The following is a 25,118-nucleotide window of genomic DNA, read 5'->3' on the forward strand; positions in this document are numbered from 1 at the left end:
TCATAAGCCGCTCATCAAACAGGAGGACACAAATAAAAGGACAGTGTACACAACATCTGTGTAAACTTTGTTTCCAAAGCCCCTGGAACACAATTACCAACCAAATCAATCACTGCAGACATTTACATTGTGTAATGAATTGCATTTTTAATGAATTGCATTTTTATAGCTGGCCCAGGTATAATAGAATAAAGTATAAGCCATGTGAGGCCGTGGTTTACCATGATGTCAGAACAGCTGTGGGGCATTGCTAAGCACGATACATCATACATTTTAAGTTAAGCATCTCAAAAATGGAAAAAATGTGTGGAGATACCTCTGCGGCCTACTGGACTCGTGGTGGACACAAGACAGATGTAGCTGATCAATCCAACGGTTTGCGACATGCAAGATGTGATCTCCGGCACACACACACACACACAGCAGACAGACAGACAGACCCTCTCATAAGACAGCTTGAGAAATACAATACAAGAGACATTACAAATAGGGAAACGTTTTGGAAGCCAATTAGAATGGAATGGAATATCTAAAAGATTTTCAACGGTCATTGTCACATGTCTCCTGATATTATGTACACTGTGAAGACAAAAAAAAATGTTTCTGCAACAAACATGGCATTTGTAGTGTTTGTGGTAATGTGGTAATGGGTCTAATGGGTCTATGGGGTCGATCAGATGAGGGCATTTGTTGTAACAGGCTCCTCCTACAATTTTGGGAGGGGCAGCCAATTATAGCCAATCGGTATATGGAATATCAAACATCTGTATCCCACATGACTCCAAAGATGTAGCAATTTATGAGTTTTAGACAAAATCTGAAGAAAATGCAAAATGTCGGTCAATCTAGTTAGGTGTAAATGGCATGGCCTATATGGGAACTTGTATCATATCTCCCTAGTCTTAAATGTTGTCTTCTAATGTGCTGAGCGGGAAGTAATATGTATCGGAGCCTGAACTCCAATATTCACAATACGTTGTATTATCTATTTTTGAGTTATCTGACTGAAATACGCTTTGCTTGTGACCTATAGTTCAGGCAGATATACTCAAGTGGTTTGCATGCATGCTCGTCACTATGTAGGTTATGTACACGCATAATGAAACTGTAATATGTAAGCAGCTGACCAATTTGATGGTCTATTTAAGATCACCATTCCACTGTTGTTTGTCTTGCTGTCACCAGCAGTTCATATGCGTTTCTTCTTGGCATGCAAACCTGCAGTGAGATTGGGAAGAGCAACGGTGGAATGAGGTGGGCTTAAATACAAGGCCAAATTGGTCAGCTGCTTGACAACATCAGTTTCATAACCAACATAGTGGTGCGTGTGAACCTTTCAAGTAGTATATTTGCCTGAACTATAGCTAGTAAGCTATGCTTCATTTCAGCCAGATAACGAATGGATAGACATAAAAAACATTGTATTTATAATGGTGTGAATATTATATTTGATCTTGGTGTTCGGGGCCTTCAGGCTGCTCAGTGTAGGTGTGTGTAGGTGTGTGGGAATGCTCTGTCGAGGCATCCGAATCATGGGCGACGGGTGAGGGCAGGGCTGCCACTGTGGCATCGCCCTGGGGCCCAGCCGTAGCTGGGGGGGAGCTGGTTTGGACCTGGGCCTGGAACTGAGCCATCTGCTCGGGGCTGGCCATGGTCTTCAGAAGAGTGTTCTCCTGCTCCAGCTTAGAGTTACGATCAATCAACTCCTTGATCTGCTCCTTCAGTACCTCCACCTCTTCGCGCACGGCATACATCAGGTGGCTCTTCACCAAGTCCATCGCTTGCTCAATCTTGTTGTCTATGGCCACAACACTGGCTCCTGGCGAGCTGTCATCCTCTCCGTTTGTAGTGTTGAGGACTGAGGAAGTTAAGGCCCCAACCGAGGTAGCGCTTATCTCAGTTCCATTGGCACCAACCCCGGAGGCAGGAAGCCCCAACAGGGCCGACTGGTGCTGGAGGAGTAGACGCTGTGCATCCTCCAACTGAGTGGTTGTGAAGTTGGGCAGGTTGGCATAGAGGGCCTGGGCCGTCTGAGCCTGGACTTGGGCGCTCGTGAAGTCGTGGGTCAAGCTCACATTAGGTGGCTGGATCTGAGCAGACTGAACAGATTGAGAGGATATCCCACCACTGTGCTCCCCATTGAGGGCTTGGAGCTGCGGATCACTGTGCATGTTAGAAGGAGGCATGGAGGACGCTACTACCTGGTGGACTGACCCAGATTGGACTTGGGCTTGGGCTGGGAGTGACTGGTGCTGATCCAGAGTGACAAGGTGGCTTGGGGGGACCATGGTGGAGGTGGTGGCCTGAAGAGAGTTCTGCTGGGCATGAACCTGAAGGACCAGTGGCTGCTGCTGAGGAGCTGCTGTAATGTGGCCGGCTCCGTTGGCAGGGCCAGGTGTCAATCCCGCAGCAGGAGGCTGGGGGATTCCTTGGTGTAAAAGTGTGTACTCCGGAGGTGTCACCTGCACCTGGGCTGCCTGAGAGCTGAAACAGGGCTGCTGGAGCTGAGAAGTGTAGGCCGTCTGTTGCTGAACCCCCACCCAGCACTGGGTGGAGTCTGAGTGTGGACTAGCAACCTCCCGGGCAACACCACCAGGCAGAGGGTGGCCCACGGTGGTCTGGTTGTCTGTCATCGAGACAGGCTGGTGGTGAATGCTTCCAGGAGCCGAGGGAGCCATGGTGGTTCTCAGCTGTGAATGGGCGAGATCCTGGGGGTGTACGTGAGGCTGGCTGTGGGACAATAGGTGAGGTGGGGCATAATCGTGGGACTGCCTGGGCACTATGGTGCCTGCAGTCTGGCCACTGCACAAGCTGTCTGTATAATGGTTCAACATGCTGATGGCGCTCTCCCTTTCTGAACCCACCAAAAAGGTCTCGGGAGTAAATTGCCTCACGCTGTCCACTGGCCTCAGGCCAGAAGCACATGTAGCCTCTGCCAACAGAGATGTAGGCACAGAAGAAGGCATGGTCTCCACCTTGTCATAGTGCTCAGAACATGTCCATCTTCTCCTCTTGAAGGTCTCCAACTTCACCACCCTGAAGCGAGAGCTGGTGGTAGTAGTGGTAGTGGGAGCCGAGGTGGGCTGGGATGAAGTTGACGATACAGGGGTTGGGGCCAGACCAGGGTGCACACCTGGGTCAGATAGCCTCCTGTCTGACCCGGCCATGTTGTTGGACCCGGCCATGTTGTTGGATACATCCAGGATTTCAGAGGTGGACAGATCCTCTGTGTGGGATTCATCCAGGTCATCAGAGGTTTCCGTGTCCTCCAGAGTGTTGTTGCTGGTGCTTACAGAAACAGCCGGAGTCACACTGGTGATCTGGAAGCTACTCTTCTTCACCTGAACCCCTGCTGACTGGGTGCACGGGTCTTCTTCAGGATCCGGATGATCCATTTTGAGAAACTCCAGGGGATAGTAGATTCTCTCGAACAGTCTGGGATAACGTTGCTGTTCGATAGCACCGCCGTTTTGAAACGACTCAACTCACATAACGTTACTAAGTTCCGTTAAACAATCAAAAGGTATTTTATACCTTTCCTTTCCTCCAGCCTGTGGAGATCAGTTTAGGTGTATCTCTACTCCTCTCTTTCTGTCCTGTGTTTCTTACTGTGCTGGGCTGCTATATCCAATTTCCCTCACTGAATTAAAAGGGGACTATAAATTAAACTATCAATTAAACAATCAATCAATCGGTCTATCTGTCTGTCTATCTGTCTCTGTCTATGCGGTTTGTGGATGTCTTTTAATGTGCTGAGCACGGGGGAAAATTTCAGCAGACTGAACGCCAGGATCTAATTAAAAATTCACACATGTATTTACATTCTAAATAAAATGTTTTCATCTATTTTTGTTGTCAACTGACATCTGACTGAAAGAATGCCCAGCTTTCAAGATACCTCAAACAGATATACTCCAGAGAGATCAACGCGCACGCATCACTATGTGGGTTATGTATCTGTATGTGTGACGTCATCTGTGACATCACACTAGCCAATTTGTACAGAGCTGATCTCGCAAACTACCAGACCAAGCTATCAGCTTTCTTTTGCACGATGCCAGTAGGGGAAGGAAGTCACTCTCCCGTATATTTTCAAATCGGCCTCAGGCCCGGGCTAAAACAGACAGCTTTATATTTTGGCCAATAACTGGTTCATGGTGCAACTCCCCATACAGGCCATTTCAGACTACTAGGTTTTAATTTTCTTCAAAACACACTTTTTGCTACTCCTACATATTTTTACTATATTTAGGTGATTATATTACTATATTAACTCACACACATTGCTACAAATGATATATGATACTGATTATTGATGTTTCATACCGATGGCTTCTCATGTTTGTGGAAGGGGCTTACTTTACAGAGAATGTATTGAACGCATCGTCCTATGTATCCTATATTTGAATAATATGAAATGGGGCTTCTAAACAATGCAGAACCGAAAGCTATTACACTTCGACCTATAAGAGACTCTACAAATGTGAAACTAACATGATTTCTTTGGTATTCAATCTTCACCAAATTAGGTCCACATGATCTTAGGAGTCGTGACACTGATGATCGTGACACCGGGCACAGAGACAGAAAGGGAGAGAGACACCGGGCACAGAGACAGAAAGGGAGAGAGACACCGGGCACAGAGACAGAAAGGGAGAGAGACCCGGTGGAAAGCATTATTACTTGATCATGCTGTGAAGAACATTATTATTGTAACATGCAATAATATAATGTTTTCAATCAAATGCTGCCACAACAGGTGCATTCATTCTGCCACTCTGTAGTCCTCTGCGGTTCTATACTCAAACGACGCCGGTTCGTAGGCCGACAGCTACGCGCTTCAATATCACAAGACCCAATTTAGAAACACATTATCAAAACAAATAGTAGACGCCTATGCAGTAGGCATAGGTTGGCACAATGCCACACTGTCCGGCATCCGCACATCATCCCTGTAACGTTTGGATATTGCCTCTTACACAGCACTGGTTAGATCACCCGGCCTGGTGGATATTTGCGCTCCGCTGTGTACCCTTTCTCAGTCCTCTTGCTGTCATTGAAGGTTGGTATGCTAGCTTCCCCAACACTGTCTATGTGTCTGTGTGTAACAACATGACAGATGTAGTAACCTACATCTGTTGGGATACCAGATGCTGCTATCTGGTTCTTCCTGACAGGCAGATGAAAGCCTTGCAGTTCAACCTGTTAGCGCCCTCATCCTGATCCACCCTCCTCATCCTGATCCACCCTCCCCTCATTCCTAACATGGGCCTTTTGCTTCCGTGTACTTAAGCGCACACCCACACCCACGGACACACATGCACAATTTTCCTTCCTATACTACTAAATCCTAGCATCCTGCACTTTTAAACACAAAATGTGTGCGCACGCACACACGCACGCACGCACGCACGCACGCACGCACGCACGCACGCACGCACGCACGCACGCACGCACGCACGCACGCACACACACACACACACACACACACACACACACACACACACACACACACACACACACACACACACACACACACACACACACACACACACACACACACACACACACACACACACACACACACACACATATTCCCCGGAGCCAAGAGGGTCAGACATTCCAGTCTGACAAATTTTCACTCAACCAGCCTCTTGTCAAAGTGACAGAATAGTCAAAGTGAGATTGTGGGAATGAACCTGGCATTGTCTGTTAGTGATACGGTACTAGGGGGGACTGTGTTTGAACTTGTCTGCTGTGAGATCCGGCTGTCTACCTGTCTGCTCTCAATGAGTAATCCATTGTGGGACTTGAACACACACATGCACATGCAGTGTCGGGTTGGGTGACACAGCCAAGTTACAAGGGGGAAGGGGCAGTTTAGCCCCAGGGTGATCGATGGACAAGACTGAGCTGACTGCTACTGCTTCTGAAGTTGGGAAGGTGGTCCCAAATGTCTGTATTTCTTAACCTATTCAGAACAAGGATTAATACCAATAGTGAAATTTTGGGGCAATCATCTAAAATCATCCAGCTATTTGGGGTGTCGCATTACAGTCCATAAATCAAAGTAATATATATTTGCCTCCTCAAGTTTTATACTTTGTCATTGTTAGAGTGCAGTCACACCAAACTTTAATTCTGCCGCGCCCTAGAGACACTTTTTTCCACGCTATAGAATCTGACCCCACTTTTTTGTATTGAGATTTTCCTTGTTTTTGTATTGAGATGCTTGAATTTTTCTCTTTGGGGAGAATGTCTCCAGCAGTCATGGAGACTGTCTTGATGTTTACCAGACCACTGTGGCTTTGCTTTGTAGAACTCCAGAGAAATCTAAGCAAAGACTTGCCCTTACATAGTAAGACCTGTTTACACACAGGTCTAAAAAATATTTAGATGGAATATTTTGCATTGGACAACCTTGTGTGATGTCTAACCCGAACCCTTTTCAATGTCCAGTGCTTTCAAAGTCAGAAGTGCTTGATCACATGCAAGCTTCGACAAACAGACATGTCCTGTAAATGGTATAACCAACCTTAGTTTACACACCACGTCATCAATGACGATTAACTGAATATTTATTACCATGAAAATATCTGTTTATAGTCGATAAGAGACCGCTGACAACGCTGTATATAATGACCACATAGTACACGGTGTATCTGTTACCGTACATAAAATGGAGTGTTTATTATGACACACGAGAGGCTGCAAAGAGGCAGGATAAACAGGATACCTTGCTGAGGGAGACAGAAACAGTACAGCACGTAGACTGGGAGATTCCTCCATGACACATCCAGGATATTATTTTGATTAAGTGCCGTGGTTGTGTTAACAGTCCAGCTCATGAAGCCCGGTGGAAGTTTAATCAACCCCCACGCACTTTTCCTGTCTCCTCTCTGGGTTGTTGTCTTATTGTACAGAATGTGGTCAGATGGAATGGGGGCATATAGGCATGGTGATTGCTGAAGAACACAGTCAAATCCTCAGTGTTAACTACTTAACCACAAACCGTTTCAAAATTATTTCAATTTTTTGTTTGTAAATTATTTTTCATGTAGGCCTACTTTATGCTTGATGACAGGCCAAAAACTGTAACGACAGTGAATCATTTCAGGGATGTCAATTGTCAACTCATACTGTAGTTGATTAATCATCGATTTGGTCTTAAGGCTCATTCATAGTCTGGATCTTCGGTGGTGAGGTGAGCACCGAACTACAACATGACGTCATGTTGACGTCACTGAGCCAACTGAAGAGCAAACCACCGCCACCGCCCCAGCCCTTCTCTCTGTTTTTATTCACCACCGCTCAACGTTATTTCAGCTCCGGTGGTCACCTCACCACCGGAGCGGTGGTCACCTCACCACCGGAGCGGTGGTCACCTCACCACCGGAGCGGTGGTCACCTCACCATCGAAAATCCAGACTATGAATGAGTCTTAAGTCGACCAAGACTGTAGAAGTTGATTATAGTCCTTTCTTGTAAATGCTTTTTTCCATGCACATCTCTTGTCAAATCAACCATTTAATATAACTTTAAATAACCAGCATTGTTGATTGTGAAATCAAGAAGTTCTCAACCTCACCAACCAATAAATATGTACTGGAAGTGCAGATGGGTGTGGGGTGGTTTGGGGCGTGTTGGGGGGGGGGGGGGGGGGGGACGACGACACACAATAGGGATCAAATGTGAGCGAGAAAATGGATTTCAGGGAAACTGGGTACTCAAGAGAAGTGTCGTAAAAACAGAGAGAAACAATACAAGTGTTTGTCATGGTTACAACATACAGTACACAGAGACGCGCTGCTGATTGAATCACAAGGCACAGCAGGCTACAGTACCGAAAAACAATGCACACATGTTGTTCGGCAGACACAAGCAGAGCTTGGATAAGGACGATGCAGCTGTCCTTATCCAAAGTTAAAGTTTGCGCCTGTGAAGTTCATGCATATACCAATATCTGGACTGGACAATGGCAACGTGTTGTCGATGCATAACCCCAGCAACGACGGACATGTTGATAACATTGTTATCAGCCCAAATATGGAACACACATAACACATAGGCCTAACACACAAATCTTCCGCCTCATAGCGGGGATTCACTGAAGATTCTTCAGTGAACCCTCGCTATGAGTCTGGCCGTGCCAGGCTAGGTCACATGCCCATATATGGATATATCTGTGTGTGTGTGTGTGTGTGTGTGTGTGTGTGTGTGTGTGTGTGTGTGTGTGTGTGTGTGTGTGTGTGTGTGTGTGTGTGTGTGTGTGTGTGTGTGTGTGTGTGTGTGTGTGTGTGTGTGTGTTTGTGCGTGCGTGCGTCTGATGAATTGAAAAGGGTGGACCCTGTTGTAAACAAGTGTAATGCTTCATGGTGTCGTCCACTGTTAACAGTGTTTTGTATTGAGTTGTACTTGAAATGTAGGCTACTGTAATTCTGCAAACTGTTAATAAATACTTCAATAAATCAATCAATAGGAGGGGCTAGCACCCCTCAAGAAAAAGAAGAAAACTAGAAAAAGTGCCCTTCTGGGCACAGGTCTCCACCAGGAGGATAGGAGTGTGAGTGTGATGTTTGGCAAAATGTTTAGGAGCAATACAAACGTGTGTGTGCGCGTGCGTACATGCGTGCGTGTGTGACGTGGCTTGGCCTGTTGTAGCGCCACCATGAGGCTGATTTGAAAACTGTCAAGTGGCATTTCTTCCAAAGCCTAGTGGGAATATGCATGCACAGTTTCACCACAATCGGACGCTGCGTTGAGTAGTTGTGGTGATTTGTACAAAACGGGTACAAAGCGGGCTACTCCTGAAAAGTTTAGAAGCCAATCGTAGCCAATGAGGGTGGATTATGATAAATCAAACAAACCCGTCTTGATCACGTCTTGAGCATGTGTACCGATTTGTGTGAAATTTGGATACAATCTGAAGGAGTAATATTAGAAAATGTGTTTTACATATGTCGGCCTCCTGGTGGCGCTATAAAGAGCAGATGTGAAAAATTCCAGGCAAAGGTTTTTCCTTGGCCTCTAGGGAGTTGGCATACAAAGTTATCCACAGATCCGTGCAGTTAGAGGTGAAAACACTTTTCTGCCAGTTATAGCGCCACCATGAGGCTGAGTTGAAAATGTTCATGTGGCATTTCTTCCTCGGCCTAGTGGGAATGTGCGTGCACAATTTCACGGAAATCACACGATGTGTTCATGATTTGCAGAATTTTGTTTGAAACTGAGCACTCCTGCTTGCTTTGGAAGCCAATCTTAGCCAATCAGGATGGAGTCTGAGAAATCTGAAAGACCCGTTTCGTTGAATGGCTCTAGAGAGACTGTGTACCAATTGGCCTGGTGGAGACAATAAATCATACAATTAAAAAAGTAGAAAAAACTTTTTTACAGGGGCCAGTTTCGAATTGCAGCTGCCCGTAAGTGAGAGCAGTTTTGAAGGAGTCTAGGGATTCACATTTCGTAATGGCTGTTGGTAAGGCGTACCACATTTTAGTGGCATAGGAGCGAAATCAGCACATAATAACCCCTGGCAAAGTTGGGCCAGCTGATAATGTGGGTGCTTTCTTTTTCGGCTTGTTCTATTTAATAGGTTACTCAAGCCAACCAAAAGTAGGATTTATAAATCTCGTCAAATAACACCCATTCTTCTGTGGCCTTGCCGATGTGTTTGTTCATGATCTGAGTCACTCTCTCTTGAACTTTCTGTTAAATTCTCAAGGCCATTGAGTGCAGCTACAAAACATGTAGACATTTTACTGTGTCCTCCCATCGTGAACGTGATGACCTTGAATGAATCACTTTGTTACACATTACCTGGGGGGTGGTCGACCAGGTCAGGCTCAGCCTCACCTGGGGGGTGGTTGACCGGGTCAGGCTCAGCCTCATCTGAAACGAGGAGAGGAGAGAACATGTGTTGAGGACAACAGATATTGCCTACCAACCATGACAATGATAGCATGGATGACATGCTGCAGGTTCTCTACATACACCTATAGTAGCCTAAATACTATTTTCATGTGTATAATAAAAAATCACACCTGTGTGAACTGAGTGGTGTAAGGTCTTATATAGCCTGATCAGCTGATGTCTGACGTAATGAAATCACACCCGGGTGAACTGGGTGACCGTAGCAACCATGCTCATTTTTTGAGCACAGACAGACAGACAGACAGACAGACAGACAGACAGACAGACACGTAAACTAACAAAGCCAGTTGTAGGAGTGGTTTACACCACTCAAAAATAAAAGCATGATTAGTCATCCAGAAACAGCTTCTTCCCCTCACCCTCAGTCATTATTCTCTTGAACTCTTTAACCAAATGATAATCTGTCCGTCTGCCCTCTGCCCCCCCCCCCCCCCCCAGGACAATATGAACTCCTACTGACTGTACATAAACTGTATTTTTCTTTAATACTGTTTTTACTCTTGCCAATACTAACAACTTTTGAATTATGATTACCCTCTTGTATTGCATTTGGTTTGATGCCAACAGATTAATTTCGTTGTACACTTGTGTCCAATGACAAAATAAAATCCATCCATCCATCCATCCTTATTTAATTTCAGTCATGTCAATATCACAAGTTCACAACACCTATACTGTAGGTCTCAAAATATCATGCAGAAAAGAAGCAGCTTATATTGACCCATCTAAGGAAACTAGTCTAGAAAGACATCAACTATTTTAAATTGAGGACATGGCAGGACAGTGGAAAGTTGTTCATCCCATAATTGTTCATCCCATAGTTGGAACAAAACATGGGAAAGCAGCATTTCACTATTATGCACCACAAACCTGGAATAATATTCCAGGTTACATTAGGAAATCCCCAACCATCGCTGTTTTTAAGTCTAATTTAAAAACATACTTATTTAACATTGCCTATCCTAATGATGTTTAATAACAGCTAGGTCTTGCCTGGGCTTTTAATCAAAGGTGGGAGTATTTGTTCTAATTTATATGCCAATTATGTAATGTTATCTTACAGTATTTAATTGTGTCTATTGTAATCTTTGTTTATTTTTTAAGTGCACTGTTGCACTCTGTATTTGTTTTTATTTCTGTAAAGCACTTTGAATTGCCTTGTGTATGAAAGGTGCTATATAAATAAAATTGCCTTGCCTTGCCTTGGAAACAGAACAGACAGTGTGTGAACTGTGAATCAAGATTACTAAATAAATGTTACACTCACACCTGCTGGACAATGATGGCACTACAGCTTTAATTTGGGAGGCGTGCTCGATAGAACGCTGCATTTCGACCAATTTTATACAAAAATAATAAGTAACCTATCTACAAGTTACATGTACAAGCTAACCTTCAGATCAGGTCTTTTTTGGCGAGCGACACAGTCGTACTAGGAAATATATAGTTTACGTGGCACGTCGTGCATGTCATGATCATAGGTCATGATGAGCGAGGCTTTAGTAAACGTTTCGTTTGCAGTGTTTCTTGAACACAGCTCTGTTCCTCAGCAGCAGCAGAGCAGACACGTCATGACGGAGTTGCAAACAAAGTTCACACACTGGGTGAGTGTGTGTAACAAATTACCACCGACAACATGGAGGAAAAAGAGACAAACACGGAAAGAAACTTCACCCCAGGTATAGTAGTAATACTATACACTGCTACGTTTCAAGAGAAGAATCCAAACAAGTGTATTATTATTATTGCTATTTAGGATTTCAGCTTTTGGTGGTTTTAGACTGGCTTGAGTTACACATCCAGCTGTTAGCCTACTGGAGGACAGCAGTAGTAGAGTTGTAGTAGATGTGTTTGATACTGCTCAGTGCTCTTATTTTGGACTTTAAGATTGTTTTACAGTGTTTATGTACCAATGCTGTAAAGTTATTAAAAGTCATTACATATTTGTTACAGTAGGCCTACAGTACATCTCATGCAGTAAGAGTACACAAGGAAGAGCAAGATTCTTTGCTCAACACTGTAGCATCAACAACAATAACAACAATAACAAAATAAATAATTAAGAATAACAAGTAGTAGACTAAATGTAGGCTATTATAGTCCTACATTAAATATCGCATTTTGAGGTGCTTTGATGGTGCTCTGTGCATGTGTCGTACTTGAGCTATTACTGTAGTAGTACATTATAACATACAGTTTACAGTATGTATTATTATTATTATAATTATTATACAGTATATTATCTATGTGCACTGTAGGCTACTGTGTGCAGCAACTGACCTGGAGTCGTACATTTTGGCATACAGTACCTGTACATGTTGCAGCCCGGGGCTCTGCTACTGTACTGTACATTCTGTTCAACACATCTGGAATAAACTGCCTGAGTTCTCTCTGTATTAAATGGTTTTGGGGCAGCTGTAGCTGAAAGGGTAAAGCTGTCTGGTAATCAGATGGTTACTATCACGGCCTGGTTTGGTTTGCATGCACCCTCTATACTTCTACACACCCGCTATGTTATTGTAATTGTATCACAGCCTGGCATCAGTCTAAACGTTACTGTTTGTGTCCCCAGGCATTGTGATTGATTGATTGATTGATTGATTGATTGATTTATTAACAGTTTGCAGAATTACAGTACATTTCAAGTACAACTCAATACAAAAACTGTTAACAGTGAGTGGACGACACCATAAAGCATTACACTTGTTTACAATAGGACCCACCTGCCATTTTCAATTCATCAAAACATTTAGAGACGTACGAATATACACAACTATATAGTCAAAAATAAATCATTATAGGAGGTAAAAAGGGAAAAGAAATATATACAGTGAGGGGAAACAGGGGTGGGTGGGGATTCAGATTTTACGGGGGCCAGTTTCGAATTGCAGCCGTCCGTAGGTGCCCTTTGAGAGCAGTTTTGAAGGAGTCAAGGGATTTGCATGTCTTAATGACTGTTGGTAGGGCGTTCCACATTTTGGTGGTATAGGAGCGAAATTAATTTAATCCCTTGTTTGTACCGAATCTGGGTTGCACATGGTTTGTTGAACTCCCTCTGGTGTTGTGGGAGTGGACTTTGTTGACTTTGTTGTAATAATGTCACTTCCCCACTGCCCCTAACAGTTAGGATAAATAAATGCAGAGGACACATTTCATGGTATGTGCAAATTTATGCACAGTGACAAATACCCCCCAAAACAAGTGGACTAAATTATTATTGTATTTTATTGTCTGTCCCTCATCATCAATGGCTTCATCACTGGCTATAAATGTGAAATGTTTCGTGAAGCGTAGCCCTTTCAGGGCGTTTGTTCACCTATTTCTTTGAGTCAAATTCCCATTCTGGGCGGGAACCCCTTTTGGTGTTTTAACTAAGCATTATGTTATACTTTAGCTATTGAAAAATAGCAGATCTACAAGCTCATAGCGCGCCACCGAGTGGCGCGCTACGAGCTTGTAGGTCTGCTATTTTTGAAAAATCGTGAAAATGTGGCACAAATCTATGAATATATATTCTTTCAGAAGACTTTTATTTTTATTTTGACGTCAGGCCTAAATGGCTTAAGGATGAGAAGGGGTGTTCTAGTGGTGAGTGACGCAAATTCTACTTTCATTCCAACCTGGTTCTAACCTCCAGTATTCCTTATTGTCTCATCAGACCCTGGGGGGTCGGGGGTGATCATTGGAAGACAGCTGACAGAACCAGGGCGTTTTGCCTATGCTGCAATGTGTTCCGTTTCCTTGGGTCAGCTGTTTGGTGGGCCTGAAAACAGGTAACTGCCGCCCTCACCCTCACTCTAGTTATACAGCAGTTAGGCCCGACTCACACCTTTACATCTAGCATACAACATTGATGCATGCTTGTTGTATGAGATGTATAGCTGATGCAAGCTCGCAATGCATTTCCAATGGGAGTCACATGGTTTGACACAACATTTGTGTTGTATGGCTTTCGGCTGTGTTTCGACTGCCCCCCCCTCCCCCTCATACAACACAAATGTTGTGCAAACCATGTGACTCCCATTGGAAATGCATTGCGAGCTTGCATCAGCTATACATCTCATACAACAAGCATGCATCAGTCTGTTGCGAAGGCCTTAGAAGACCTGAAGACTGTGGTGGAAGAACTACTAAATATTTTTTGTATTGAGTAAAAGTATCAATTCCATATTGTAGAAATACTATTTTTACAGGTAAAAGTCCTGTATATCAGTACTTACTTGAGTAAAAGTACAAATGTTTTGGCATCAAAATACACTTAAAATACCAAAAGGTAAAAGTATTGAAAATTGGAAACACTCCAGTAAAGTGTAAAGTGCACTTAAAGTACAGTACTTGGGTACATTTACTTAGTTACTTCCCACCACTGCCTGCAGACTAAATACCGGTATGTAATATTTTGATGTAGGCCTATAAACTGTAACTAAAAAGGGGGTTAATTAACGTGTATTTGGCTGTTGTTTGTACAGAGCATTTCGTGAGCAGTACCTGGAGGGCCTGGTGAAGTGGCTGGGCCTGGATGTGTCCGTCATGCCTGTCATGGGGGCCTTTCTGTCGGGCCTGGGCTGCGAGGGTTCTGATACCTTCTACTCCATCCTCCAGGCTGAGCCGCTGCTGGCTGCTGGGGCCACGCCCGTCGCACAGGTATAGTTCACACTAGCACCACGGGGCGTTAGGACTTCTCATCATCAGGCTAGGGCATTCACTTCTAGTCCTTTTTACTAGTTGACTAGTTGCCTAGTTTACTAGTCGACTAGTTGTTTAACTACCTATTATGTAAAAACAAAAAAAAACTTGTGTGCTATGTCAACATTAATTTTAATCGACACCTCATCAAAACTTCCAACATATTTTGATATTCCACGAATATTTTCTTTCACATCATTATAATGATCATTAGACTATAACCCATCAATTTGCAATAACCACCAGACTCACTCCCCAGTCAGAGTTCAGAGTTTTAATGAATGTAGAATTAGGATGTAATTACAAATTTGAGGGACTTTGAGGGACTATATATTTTTATATATAGTCTCACACTGTACCAGTGATCAGTGATGTTGGTACAGGTGCAAAAGGTTGCCTCCCCCTGCTCTAAATCATTAACCGTTTTCTTTTCTTTTTTTATCCCACGATTTTGCAACCCATTTTTTCAACCCAGTGTCAATTATCTAATGTAATCCTGAGTGCTACACTTCCTCTGCCAACCCATTATAACCGTTTTCGGAAAAACGTTTGTTGTTATACCTCTACCGGTGCCGGTGCTCAAACCTTTTCATGTCAAGGACCCCCAAAATGAATTAACCCATTTAGGCCTGACGTCGAAATAAAAAAAAACGTTCGCCCTGAAAGAATATATATTCAAAGATTTGTGCCGCATTTTCACGATTTTTCAAAAATAGCAGACCTACAAGCTCGTAGTGCGCCACTCGGTGGCGCGCTATGAGCTTGTAGATCTGCTATTTTTCAATAGCTAAAGTATAACATAATGCTTAGTTAAAACACCAAAAGGGGTTCCCGCCCAGAATGGGTTAATGTATTTGGCCACGGACCCCCATCTCAACATATTTTATTATTTATTATTATTTATTTATTATTTTATTCCAGGCAAAGACCCCCAGAAGCAAAGATTTGAGTTAAAAAATCGCTTTAAAAATGCATTAAAAGCGAAGCAAATGCAATTACAAAATTAAACTGGCTAGCAAGCTGTGGAATGACCCCCATCCCTCAGTCAGGACTACAGATTCACTCCCCATCTTCCAGCACAGTCTGAAAAGCCAGCTAGTACTTTATTATCAGACTCCCAGCACCAAGAAGTTTAATTTACCACCCTATAGAGCGTCGCAGTCCCGCCTCCTACCCTGGACCAGGAAATGAAACCCAATGCATTATTCTCATAGACATTTCTTAAAGTATTTATTTAAAGACGGTTACGCCGCGGACAAAGCCAACTCGAGTCGTGACAACTCATGACAACACAAACAATATTTTGGACCAAACAAATAATTACAAAGAAGAAAAACAACAAAAAAAGTGTTGTAACCTGCCGTTTTTTTCTTCTTTCTAATTATTTGTTTGGTCCAAAATATTGTTTGTGTTGTCATGAGTTGTCACGACTCGAGTTGGCTTTGTCCGCGGCGTAACCGTCTTTAAATAAATACTTTAAGAAATGTCTATGAGAATAATGCATTGGGTTTCATTTCCTGGTCCAGGGTAGGAGGCGGGACTGCGACGCTCTATATGAGCCCACTGATGGCATGCGTGACGCGTCAACTCAAGTCCATTTGCATTCACACATACAGCCCTACAGGCTACAGCATAATGCATGGATAGCTTCCAGGTTACAGTGCACGTATGAAAGAGGCTCTAATTACTTTTTAGCATATTTTTGCTGTCGGGCAAAAACCTTGTATCTCCTTATTTCATCACGTATCTTTTTTGTATTGTATATTTTATTTTTTGCGCTGTGCTTAATGACTTTTATTTTATTTTACAGGACCTGGTGTCTTTTTCTGTCAAAGACGGTAAGAATCATGTGTTATGAATGCATATTTGTCTTTGATGTAAAACCATTGTAATCGTACTATGACCAATACATCGTTCTGGTGCTGTGATGTGTGATGTGGTGATGTGTGCTCAGGTCAGTACGATGTGCTGTGATGTGTGATGTGGTGATGTGTGCTCAGGTCAGTACGATGCCAGAGCCCGGGTTCTCATCCGGCACGTCATCTGTCTGCTACGAGTGTCTCCCAAGCAACTGGAGGAGTTTGAGGAGACCCTGGGAGAGAGGCTCAGGGAGGCAGTGGAGGAGAGCGAGTAAGTAATGGATGGAACTTAAGCATCAGCATGGATGGATGGATGGGCTCTTTATAGACAGTTCAAGAATATGGATGTCAAACAAATGTTAAGAAAGTGAGGAACTGACCATGTTGCTGACATGGTACTGACATGATACTTACTGACCATGATACTGACATGATACTTACTGACCATGATACTGACATGATACTTACTGACCATGATACTGACATGATACTTGCTGACCATGATACTGACATGATACTGACATGATACTGACATGATACTTACTGACCATGATACTGACATGATACTGACATGATACTTACTGACCATGATACTGACATGATACTGACATGATACTTACTGACCATGATACTGACATGATACTGACATGATACTGACATGATACTTACTGACCATGATACTGACATGATACTGACATGATACTGACATGATACTTGCTGACCATGATACTGACATGATACTGACATGATACTGACATGATACTTGCTGACGATGATACTGACATGATACTGACATGATACTGACATGATACTTGCTGACCATGATACTGACATGATACTGACATGATACTTACTGACCATGATACTGACGTGATACTTACTGACCATGATACTGAGATGATACTTGCTGACCATGATACTGACATGATACTTACTGACCATGATACTGACATGATACTGACATGATACTGACATGATACTTACTGACCATGATACTGACATGATACTGACATAATACTGACATGATACTGACATGATACTTACTGACCATGATACTGACATGATACTGACATGATACTTACTGACCATGATACTGACCATGATACTGACATGATACTTGCTGACCATGATACTGACATGATACTTACTGACCATGATACTGACATGATACTTACTGACCATGATACTTACTGACCATGATACTGTCATGATGACAATGATACTGACATGATACTGTCATGACACGTACTGATCATGATACTGACATGATACTTACTGACCATGATACTGTCATGATACTGACAATGATACTGACATGATACTGTCATGACACGTACTGATCATGATACTGACATGATACTTACTGACCATGATACCGACATGATACTTACTGACCATGATACTGTCATGATACTGACCATGATACTGACATGATACTGTCATGATGACAATGATACTGACATGATACTGTCATGACACGTACTGATCATGATACTGACATGATACTTACTGACCATGATACTGACCATGATACTGACATGATACTGACCATGATACTGTCATGACACGTACTGATCGTGATACCGACATGATACTTACTGACCATGATACTGTCATGATACTGTCATGATGACAATGATACTGACATGATCCTGTCATGACACGTACTGATCATGATACTTACTGACCATGATACTGACATGATACCGACATGATACTTACTGACCATGATACTGACATGATACTTACTGACCATGATACTGACATGATACTTACTGACCATGACACTGACATGATACTTACTGACCATGATACTGTCATGATACTGACCATGATACTGACATGATACTGTCATGATGACAATGATACTGACATGATACTGTCATGACACGTACTGATCATGATACCGACATGATACTTACTGACCATGATACTCTCATGATACTGACCATGATACTGACATGATACTGACCATGATACTGACATGATACTGTCATGATGACAATGATACTGACATGATACTGTCATGACACGTACTGATCATGATACTGACATGATACTTACTGACTATGATACTGACATGATACTGACCATGATACTGACATGATACTGACCATGATACTGACATGATACCGACATGATACTTACTGACCATGATACTGACATGATACTTACTGACCATGATACTGACATGATACTTACTGACCATGATACTGACATGATACTGACCATGATACTGACATGATGACAATGATACTGACATGATACTGTCATGACACGTACTGATCATGATACTGACCATGATACTAACATGATACTTACTGACCATGATACTGACATGATACTTACTGACCATGATACTGCCATGATACTGACCATGATACTGACATGATACTGTCATGATGACAATGATACTGACATGATACTGTCATGACACGTACTGATCATGATACTGACCATGATACTGACATGATACTTACTGACCATGATACTGACATGATACTGTCATGATGACAATGATACTGACATGATACTGTCATGACACGTACTGATCATGATACTGACATGATACTTACTGACCATGATACTGACATGATACTGACCATGATACTGACATGATACTGACCATGATACTGACATGATACTTACTGACCATGATACTGACATGATACTTACTGACCATGATACTGTCATGATACTGACCATGATACTGACATGATACTGTCATGATGACAATGATACTGACATGATACTGTCATGACACGTACTGATCATGATACTGACATGATACTTACTGACCATGATACTGACATGATACTTACTGACCATGATACTGACATGATACTTACTGACCATGATACTGTCATGATACTGACCATGATACTGACATGATACTGTCATGATGACAATGATACTGACATGATACTGTCATGACACGTACTGATCATGATACTGACCATGAAACTAACATGATACTTACTGACCATGATACTGACATGATACTGTCATGATGACAATGATACTGACATGATACTGTCATGACACGTACTGATCATGATACTGACCTTGATACTGACATGATACTTACTGACCATGATACTGACATGATACTGTCATGATACTGACCATGATACTGACATGATACTGTCTGTCATGATGACAATGATACTGACATGATACTGTCATGACACGTACTGATCATGATACTGACATGATACTTACTGACCATGATACTGACATGATACTGACCATGATACTGACATGATACTGTCATGATGACAATGATACTGACATGATACTGTCATGACACGTACTGATCATGATACCGACATGATACTTACTGACCATGATACTGTCATGATACTGACCATGATACTGACATGATACTGACCATGATACTGACATGATACTGACATGATACTGACATGATACTGTCATGATGACAATGATACTGACATGATACTGTCATGACACGTACTGATCATGATACTGACATGATACTTACTGACCATGATACTGACATGATACTGACCATGATACTGACATGATACCGACATGATACTTACTGACCATGATACTGACATGATACTTACTGACCATGATACTGACATGATACTTACTGACCATGATACTGACATGATACTTACTGACCATGATACTGTCATGATACTGACCATGATACTGACATGATACTGTCATGATGACAATGATACTGACATGATACTGTCATGACACGTACTGATCATGATACTGACCATGATACTGACATGATACTTACTGACCATGATACTGTCATGATGACAATGATACTGACATGATACTGTCATGACACGTACTGATCATGATACTGTCATGATGACAATGATACTGACATGATACTGTCATGACACGTACTGATCATGATACTGACATGATACTGTCATGACACGTACTGATCATGATACTGACAATGATACTGACATGATACTGACATGATACTTACTGACAATGATACTGACATGATACTTACTGACAATAATACTGACATGATACTTACTGACATGATGATACTGACAATGGTAATGACATGATACTTACTGACCATGATACTGAACCTGATACTGAGGAATGCAATGGCATTGAGCGTTTCTGCACATGAAAGATAGTGATGTTCTTTTGAGTGGTGCAACCACTCCAAGAAACAGCAATGTCCATGACTATGTGTTAACCTATGTGTGAGTGTGACTCATGTGTGACTCATGAGCACTGTTGCCTGCTAATAAGAGAGAGAGAGAGGGGGGGGGTGAACTGAGTTGCACCACTCAGTTCACACGGGTGTGATTTTTAATATTATGTCTCTTCATGTTAAACCGCTCAAACATTCAGGACCGACTTCTACAGTAAGTTTGTCTGTGGATGTTACGATTCTTTTGCATGTTGCTGGACACAGAACACAGTGTCACGGCAGCTCTGTCACGGTCCGAAGGTCACCGAAGTTTGACACTGAGCCACTAGTTTGCGTCACCGTGTTGAGTTTGTTCTGACTTGTGCTGTGAAGCCTTATTTATGTGTGATAATCCCTTCATCCTACTATCCTCTAAGCATTTGCCATTGCTTTTTTTTGTTCAGCCTGATGGTTTGACTAAAACAAAAAAAAGTAAAGCTCAAACTCTTAAAAGTGTTGAGCACAAACATTTCTTGTATCCACAGCACTCATCTATTACTTGGAGCAATCCCTTTGACCAGTGCATTCCCTTGTTTTGTTTTGCTCTGCGTGGCTTAGAGAGGACTCGTCTCGGAGGCTGAAAAGGGAGAGAGGACGACGGTTACGACGTTACCTCCTCATCGGCCTTGCCACGGTGGGGGGCGGGGCTGTGATCGGTCAGTGTTTTTACTGTTGTTGTTGCATCTAGGCCAGCATGCAAGTGGGGAGTCAAAGTAACGTCAATACATTTGTTGAAATTGGGAACACAAATGAGGCAGTTCACAATGTTTCAATTTGAATCTTATCTAATCTAATCTTTCTGTTGCATAAGATGCTTTCTTTTTTGTGTGTGTATAAGAAAAGCAATGAATTCACATAAGATTACATTATTTCTGTGAGTTGATTGTCAATTTTATTAATCTTATGAGCCTTCGCTAATGTCCTATCATTAAAGGCTGCTTAAAGGGAAAAACCACCCATTTTCAACATTTTACTATGTCATTAATATACCTTAGAGCTGTTGTGTGGAAATAATAAAAAAATCTAGAGTAGAGGTCTGAAAAAAATCATTAACATGGTGAAACACATCTTGATGATGTCATCAAGATGTGTTTCACTTTCACCATGTTAATGATTTTTTTCATAATTACAGTTCTAGGAAACACAGAATGGGGGGGACTTTTTTATTATTTCCACACAACTGCTCTAAGGTATATTAATGACATAGTAAAATATTGAAGATGGGTTTTCTTTTTTTTGTGTGTGTGTATAAGAAAAGCAATGAATTCACATAAGATTACATTATTTCTGTGAATTGATTGCCAATTAATCTTATGAGCCTTCGCTAATGTCCTATCATTAAAGGCTGCTTAAGAGGAGAGTGAAGGGGGGAGGGGTCTAGTAGCTCAGCACTCAGATTGCGGAATATCACAAAAGACAATTTACACATACCGGGACTTAAAGGAGAATTCCATGCTAGAATGCTTTCTTACCTTTCTTACCTTTCTTTGTAGTTGTTACGTCCCCACCAAAGAGGTCCAGGTGTTTTTTTGTGCAAAAACTCCTTATTGGCTATTTCCCCTACCATAAGCCCTCAATGAATTGCATTGCATTGAATGGGAATTGAATGGGGCTATGAGGTGTTATGCTAATTCGCTTATTTCCATCGAAATAAGTAGTAAAGTGTGCCGCTTGGGATATTATTTACATTATGAAGAGAGGATATATACAAAAAAATTATAATTTTGAGCGATGGAAATAAGCAAATTAGCACAACACTCCAAAGCCAATTCAATTCATTTAGGGCTTATGGTAGGGGAAATAGCCAATAAGGAGGTTTTGCACAAAATAACACCTGAACCTCTTTGGTGGGGACCTAACAACTACAAATAAAGGTAAGGAAGCCTTCTAGTATGGAATTCTCCTTTAAGCTTTTCAGCAACACCCAACTGGTTTCATCACTGCAGGTCATAGACACTTCATGCAGTATGAATTTTCATTGTTAATTGCGGCATGATACTGCCAGCCTTTACTAACGCAAACTCATATTGCACTGATTCAATAAAGATGTTAATCAATCAAAAAAAATATCAATTTGTGTGCATAACTCTTGATTCCCTGTGCCTGTGTCAGGAGTGACGGGTGGACTGGCAGCACCTCTGGTGGCAGCGGGGGCGAGTGCGGTGCTCGGGGCAACTGGGGCAGCCGCTCTGGGCTCTGCCACGGGCATCGCCATCATGGCTTCCATGTTTGGAGCAGCGGGGGCCGGATTGACTGGTAGGATTAGACCTGTAGGATGGATGGGTTGATTGACTGGTAGGATTAGACATGTAGGATGGATGGGTTGATTGACTGGTAGGATTAGACATGTAGGATGGATGGGTTGACTGGTAGGATTAGACCTGTAGGATGGATTGACTGGTAGGATTAGACATGTAGGATGGATGGGTTGATTGACTGGTAGGATTAGACCTGTAGGATGGATGGGTTGATTGACTGGTAGGATTAGACATGTAGGATGGATGGGTTGATTGACTGGTAGGATTAGACATGGAGGATGGATGGGTTGATTGACTGGTATGATTAGACATGTAGGATGGATGGGTTGACTGGTAGGATTAGACCTGTAGGATGGATTGACTGGTAGGATTAGACATGGAGGATGGATGGGTTGATTGACTGGTATGATTAGACCTGTAGGATGGATGGGTTGACTGGTAGGATTAGACCTGTAGGATGGATGGGTTGATTGACTGGTAGGATTAGACATGTAGGATGGATGGGTTGATTGACTGGTAGGATTAGACATGGAGGATGGATGGGTTGATTGACTGGTATGATTAGACATGTAGGATGGATGGGTTGACTGGTAGGATTAGACCTGTAGGATGGATTGACTGGTAGGATTAGACATGTAGGATGGATGGGTTGATTGACTGGTAGGATTAGACATGTAGGATGGGTTGATTGACTGGTAGGATTAGACATGTAGGATGGATGGGTTGATTGACTGGTAGGATTAGACATGTAGGATGGATGGGTTGATTGACTGGTAGGATTAGACATGTAGGATGGATGGGTTGATTGACTGGTAGGATTAGACATGTAGGATGGATGGGTTGATTGACTGGTAGGATTAGACATGTAGGATGGATGGGTTGACTGGTAGGATTAGACCTGTAGGATGGATGGGTTGATTGACTGGTAGGATTAGACATGTAGGATGGATGGGTTGATTGACTGGTAGGATTAGACATGTAGGATGGATGGGTTGATTGACTGGTAGGATTAGACATGTAGGATGGATGGGTTGACTGGTAGGATTAGACATGTAGGATGGATGGGTTGATTGACTGGTAGGATTAGACCTGTAGGATGGATGGGTTGTCCATGTGATTGACTGGTAGGATTAGACATGTAGGATGGATGGGTTGTCCATGTGATTGACTGGTAGGATTAGACATGTAGGATGGATGGGTTGATTGACTGGTAGGATTAGACATGTAGGATGGATGGGCTGTCCATGTGAAAAGAAAGCAAGTCTCCTACATTTTGTTTTTAATTGTTATAATTTCAAAACATTTTCAAAAAAGTTTTGATGAATTAATACCAAATTATTATTTTTTTCTAACTAATTTCTTGAATAAATAAAATAAAAAGAAAGAAAATAAAGAAATGTAGTAAAAAATAGCCGATCTACAAGCTCACAACGCGGCGCGAAGCGACGCATTGTGAGCTTGTATTTGTGATTTGTTATTTTCACTAGTTTGGGTCCTGGTCTCATTTCTCTTGTGGGTCACAAGCTAAAAGGTTTGGGAACCACTGTTCTAGAGCGTACCTTCTTATCTGTCTTATCTGTGTGTCCTTGATTATTGCCAATGTCTTTCTTACCTTCTTTCACTCCCCAGGCTATAAGATGAATAAGTGTGTGGGAGCGATAGAGGAATTTGAGTTCCTGCCCCTGAGTTCTGGGAAGCACCTTCACCTCACCATAGCAGTAACCGGCTGGCTCTGCAGTGGCAAATTCAGTAAGCACCGGCCTACGACCATCACACATAATGGCATTAATTCAGTAAGCACCTACAGGCCTACGACCATCACACATAATGGCATTAATTCAGTAAGCACCGGCCTACGACCATCACACATAATGGCATTAATTCAGTAAGCACCGGCCTACGACCATCACACATAATGGCATTAATTCAGTAAGCACCTACAGGCCTACGACCATCACACATAATGGCATTAATTCAGTAAGCACCGGCCTACGACGATCACACATAATGGCATTAATTCAGTAAGCACCTACAGGCCTACGACCATCACACATAATGGCATTAATTCAGTAAGCACCAGCCTACGACCATCACACATAATGGCATTAATTCAGTAAGCACCAGCCTACGACCATCACACATAATGGCATTAATTCAGTAAGCACCGGCCTACGACCATCA

At 42.5% G+C, this 25,118-nt stretch overlaps 1 protein-coding gene across 1 annotated transcript in view; it reads left to right on the forward strand.

The window, feature by feature from the left end:
* The first annotated feature begins 11,522 nt into the window (after window positions 1–11,522).
* tmco4 (transmembrane and coiled-coil domains 4) overlaps window positions 11,523–25,118 on the forward strand; it is a 25,267-nt gene continuing 11,671 nt past the window's right edge. The window contains exons 1-8 of the mRNA XM_079525164.1: window positions 11,523–11,609; window positions 13,589–13,703; window positions 14,400–14,574; window positions 16,427–16,454; window positions 16,617–16,746; window positions 21,238–21,335; window positions 22,792–22,935; window positions 24,567–24,686. Coding sequence (XP_079381290.1) covers window positions 11,567–11,609; window positions 13,589–13,703; window positions 14,400–14,574; window positions 16,427–16,454; window positions 16,617–16,746; window positions 21,238–21,335; window positions 22,792–22,935; window positions 24,567–24,686 — 853 coding nt within the window. The 5' untranslated portion in view covers window positions 11,523–11,566. The remainder of the gene's footprint in view (window positions 11,610–13,588; window positions 13,704–14,399; window positions 14,575–16,426; window positions 16,455–16,616; window positions 16,747–21,237; window positions 21,336–22,791; window positions 22,936–24,566; window positions 24,687–25,118) is intronic.

Source organism: Electrona antarctica, assembly GCF_951216825.1.
Source record: "Electrona antarctica genome assembly, chromosome: 2".
Taxonomy (NCBI): Eukaryota; Metazoa; Chordata; class Actinopteri; order Myctophiformes; family Myctophidae; genus Electrona; species Electrona antarctica.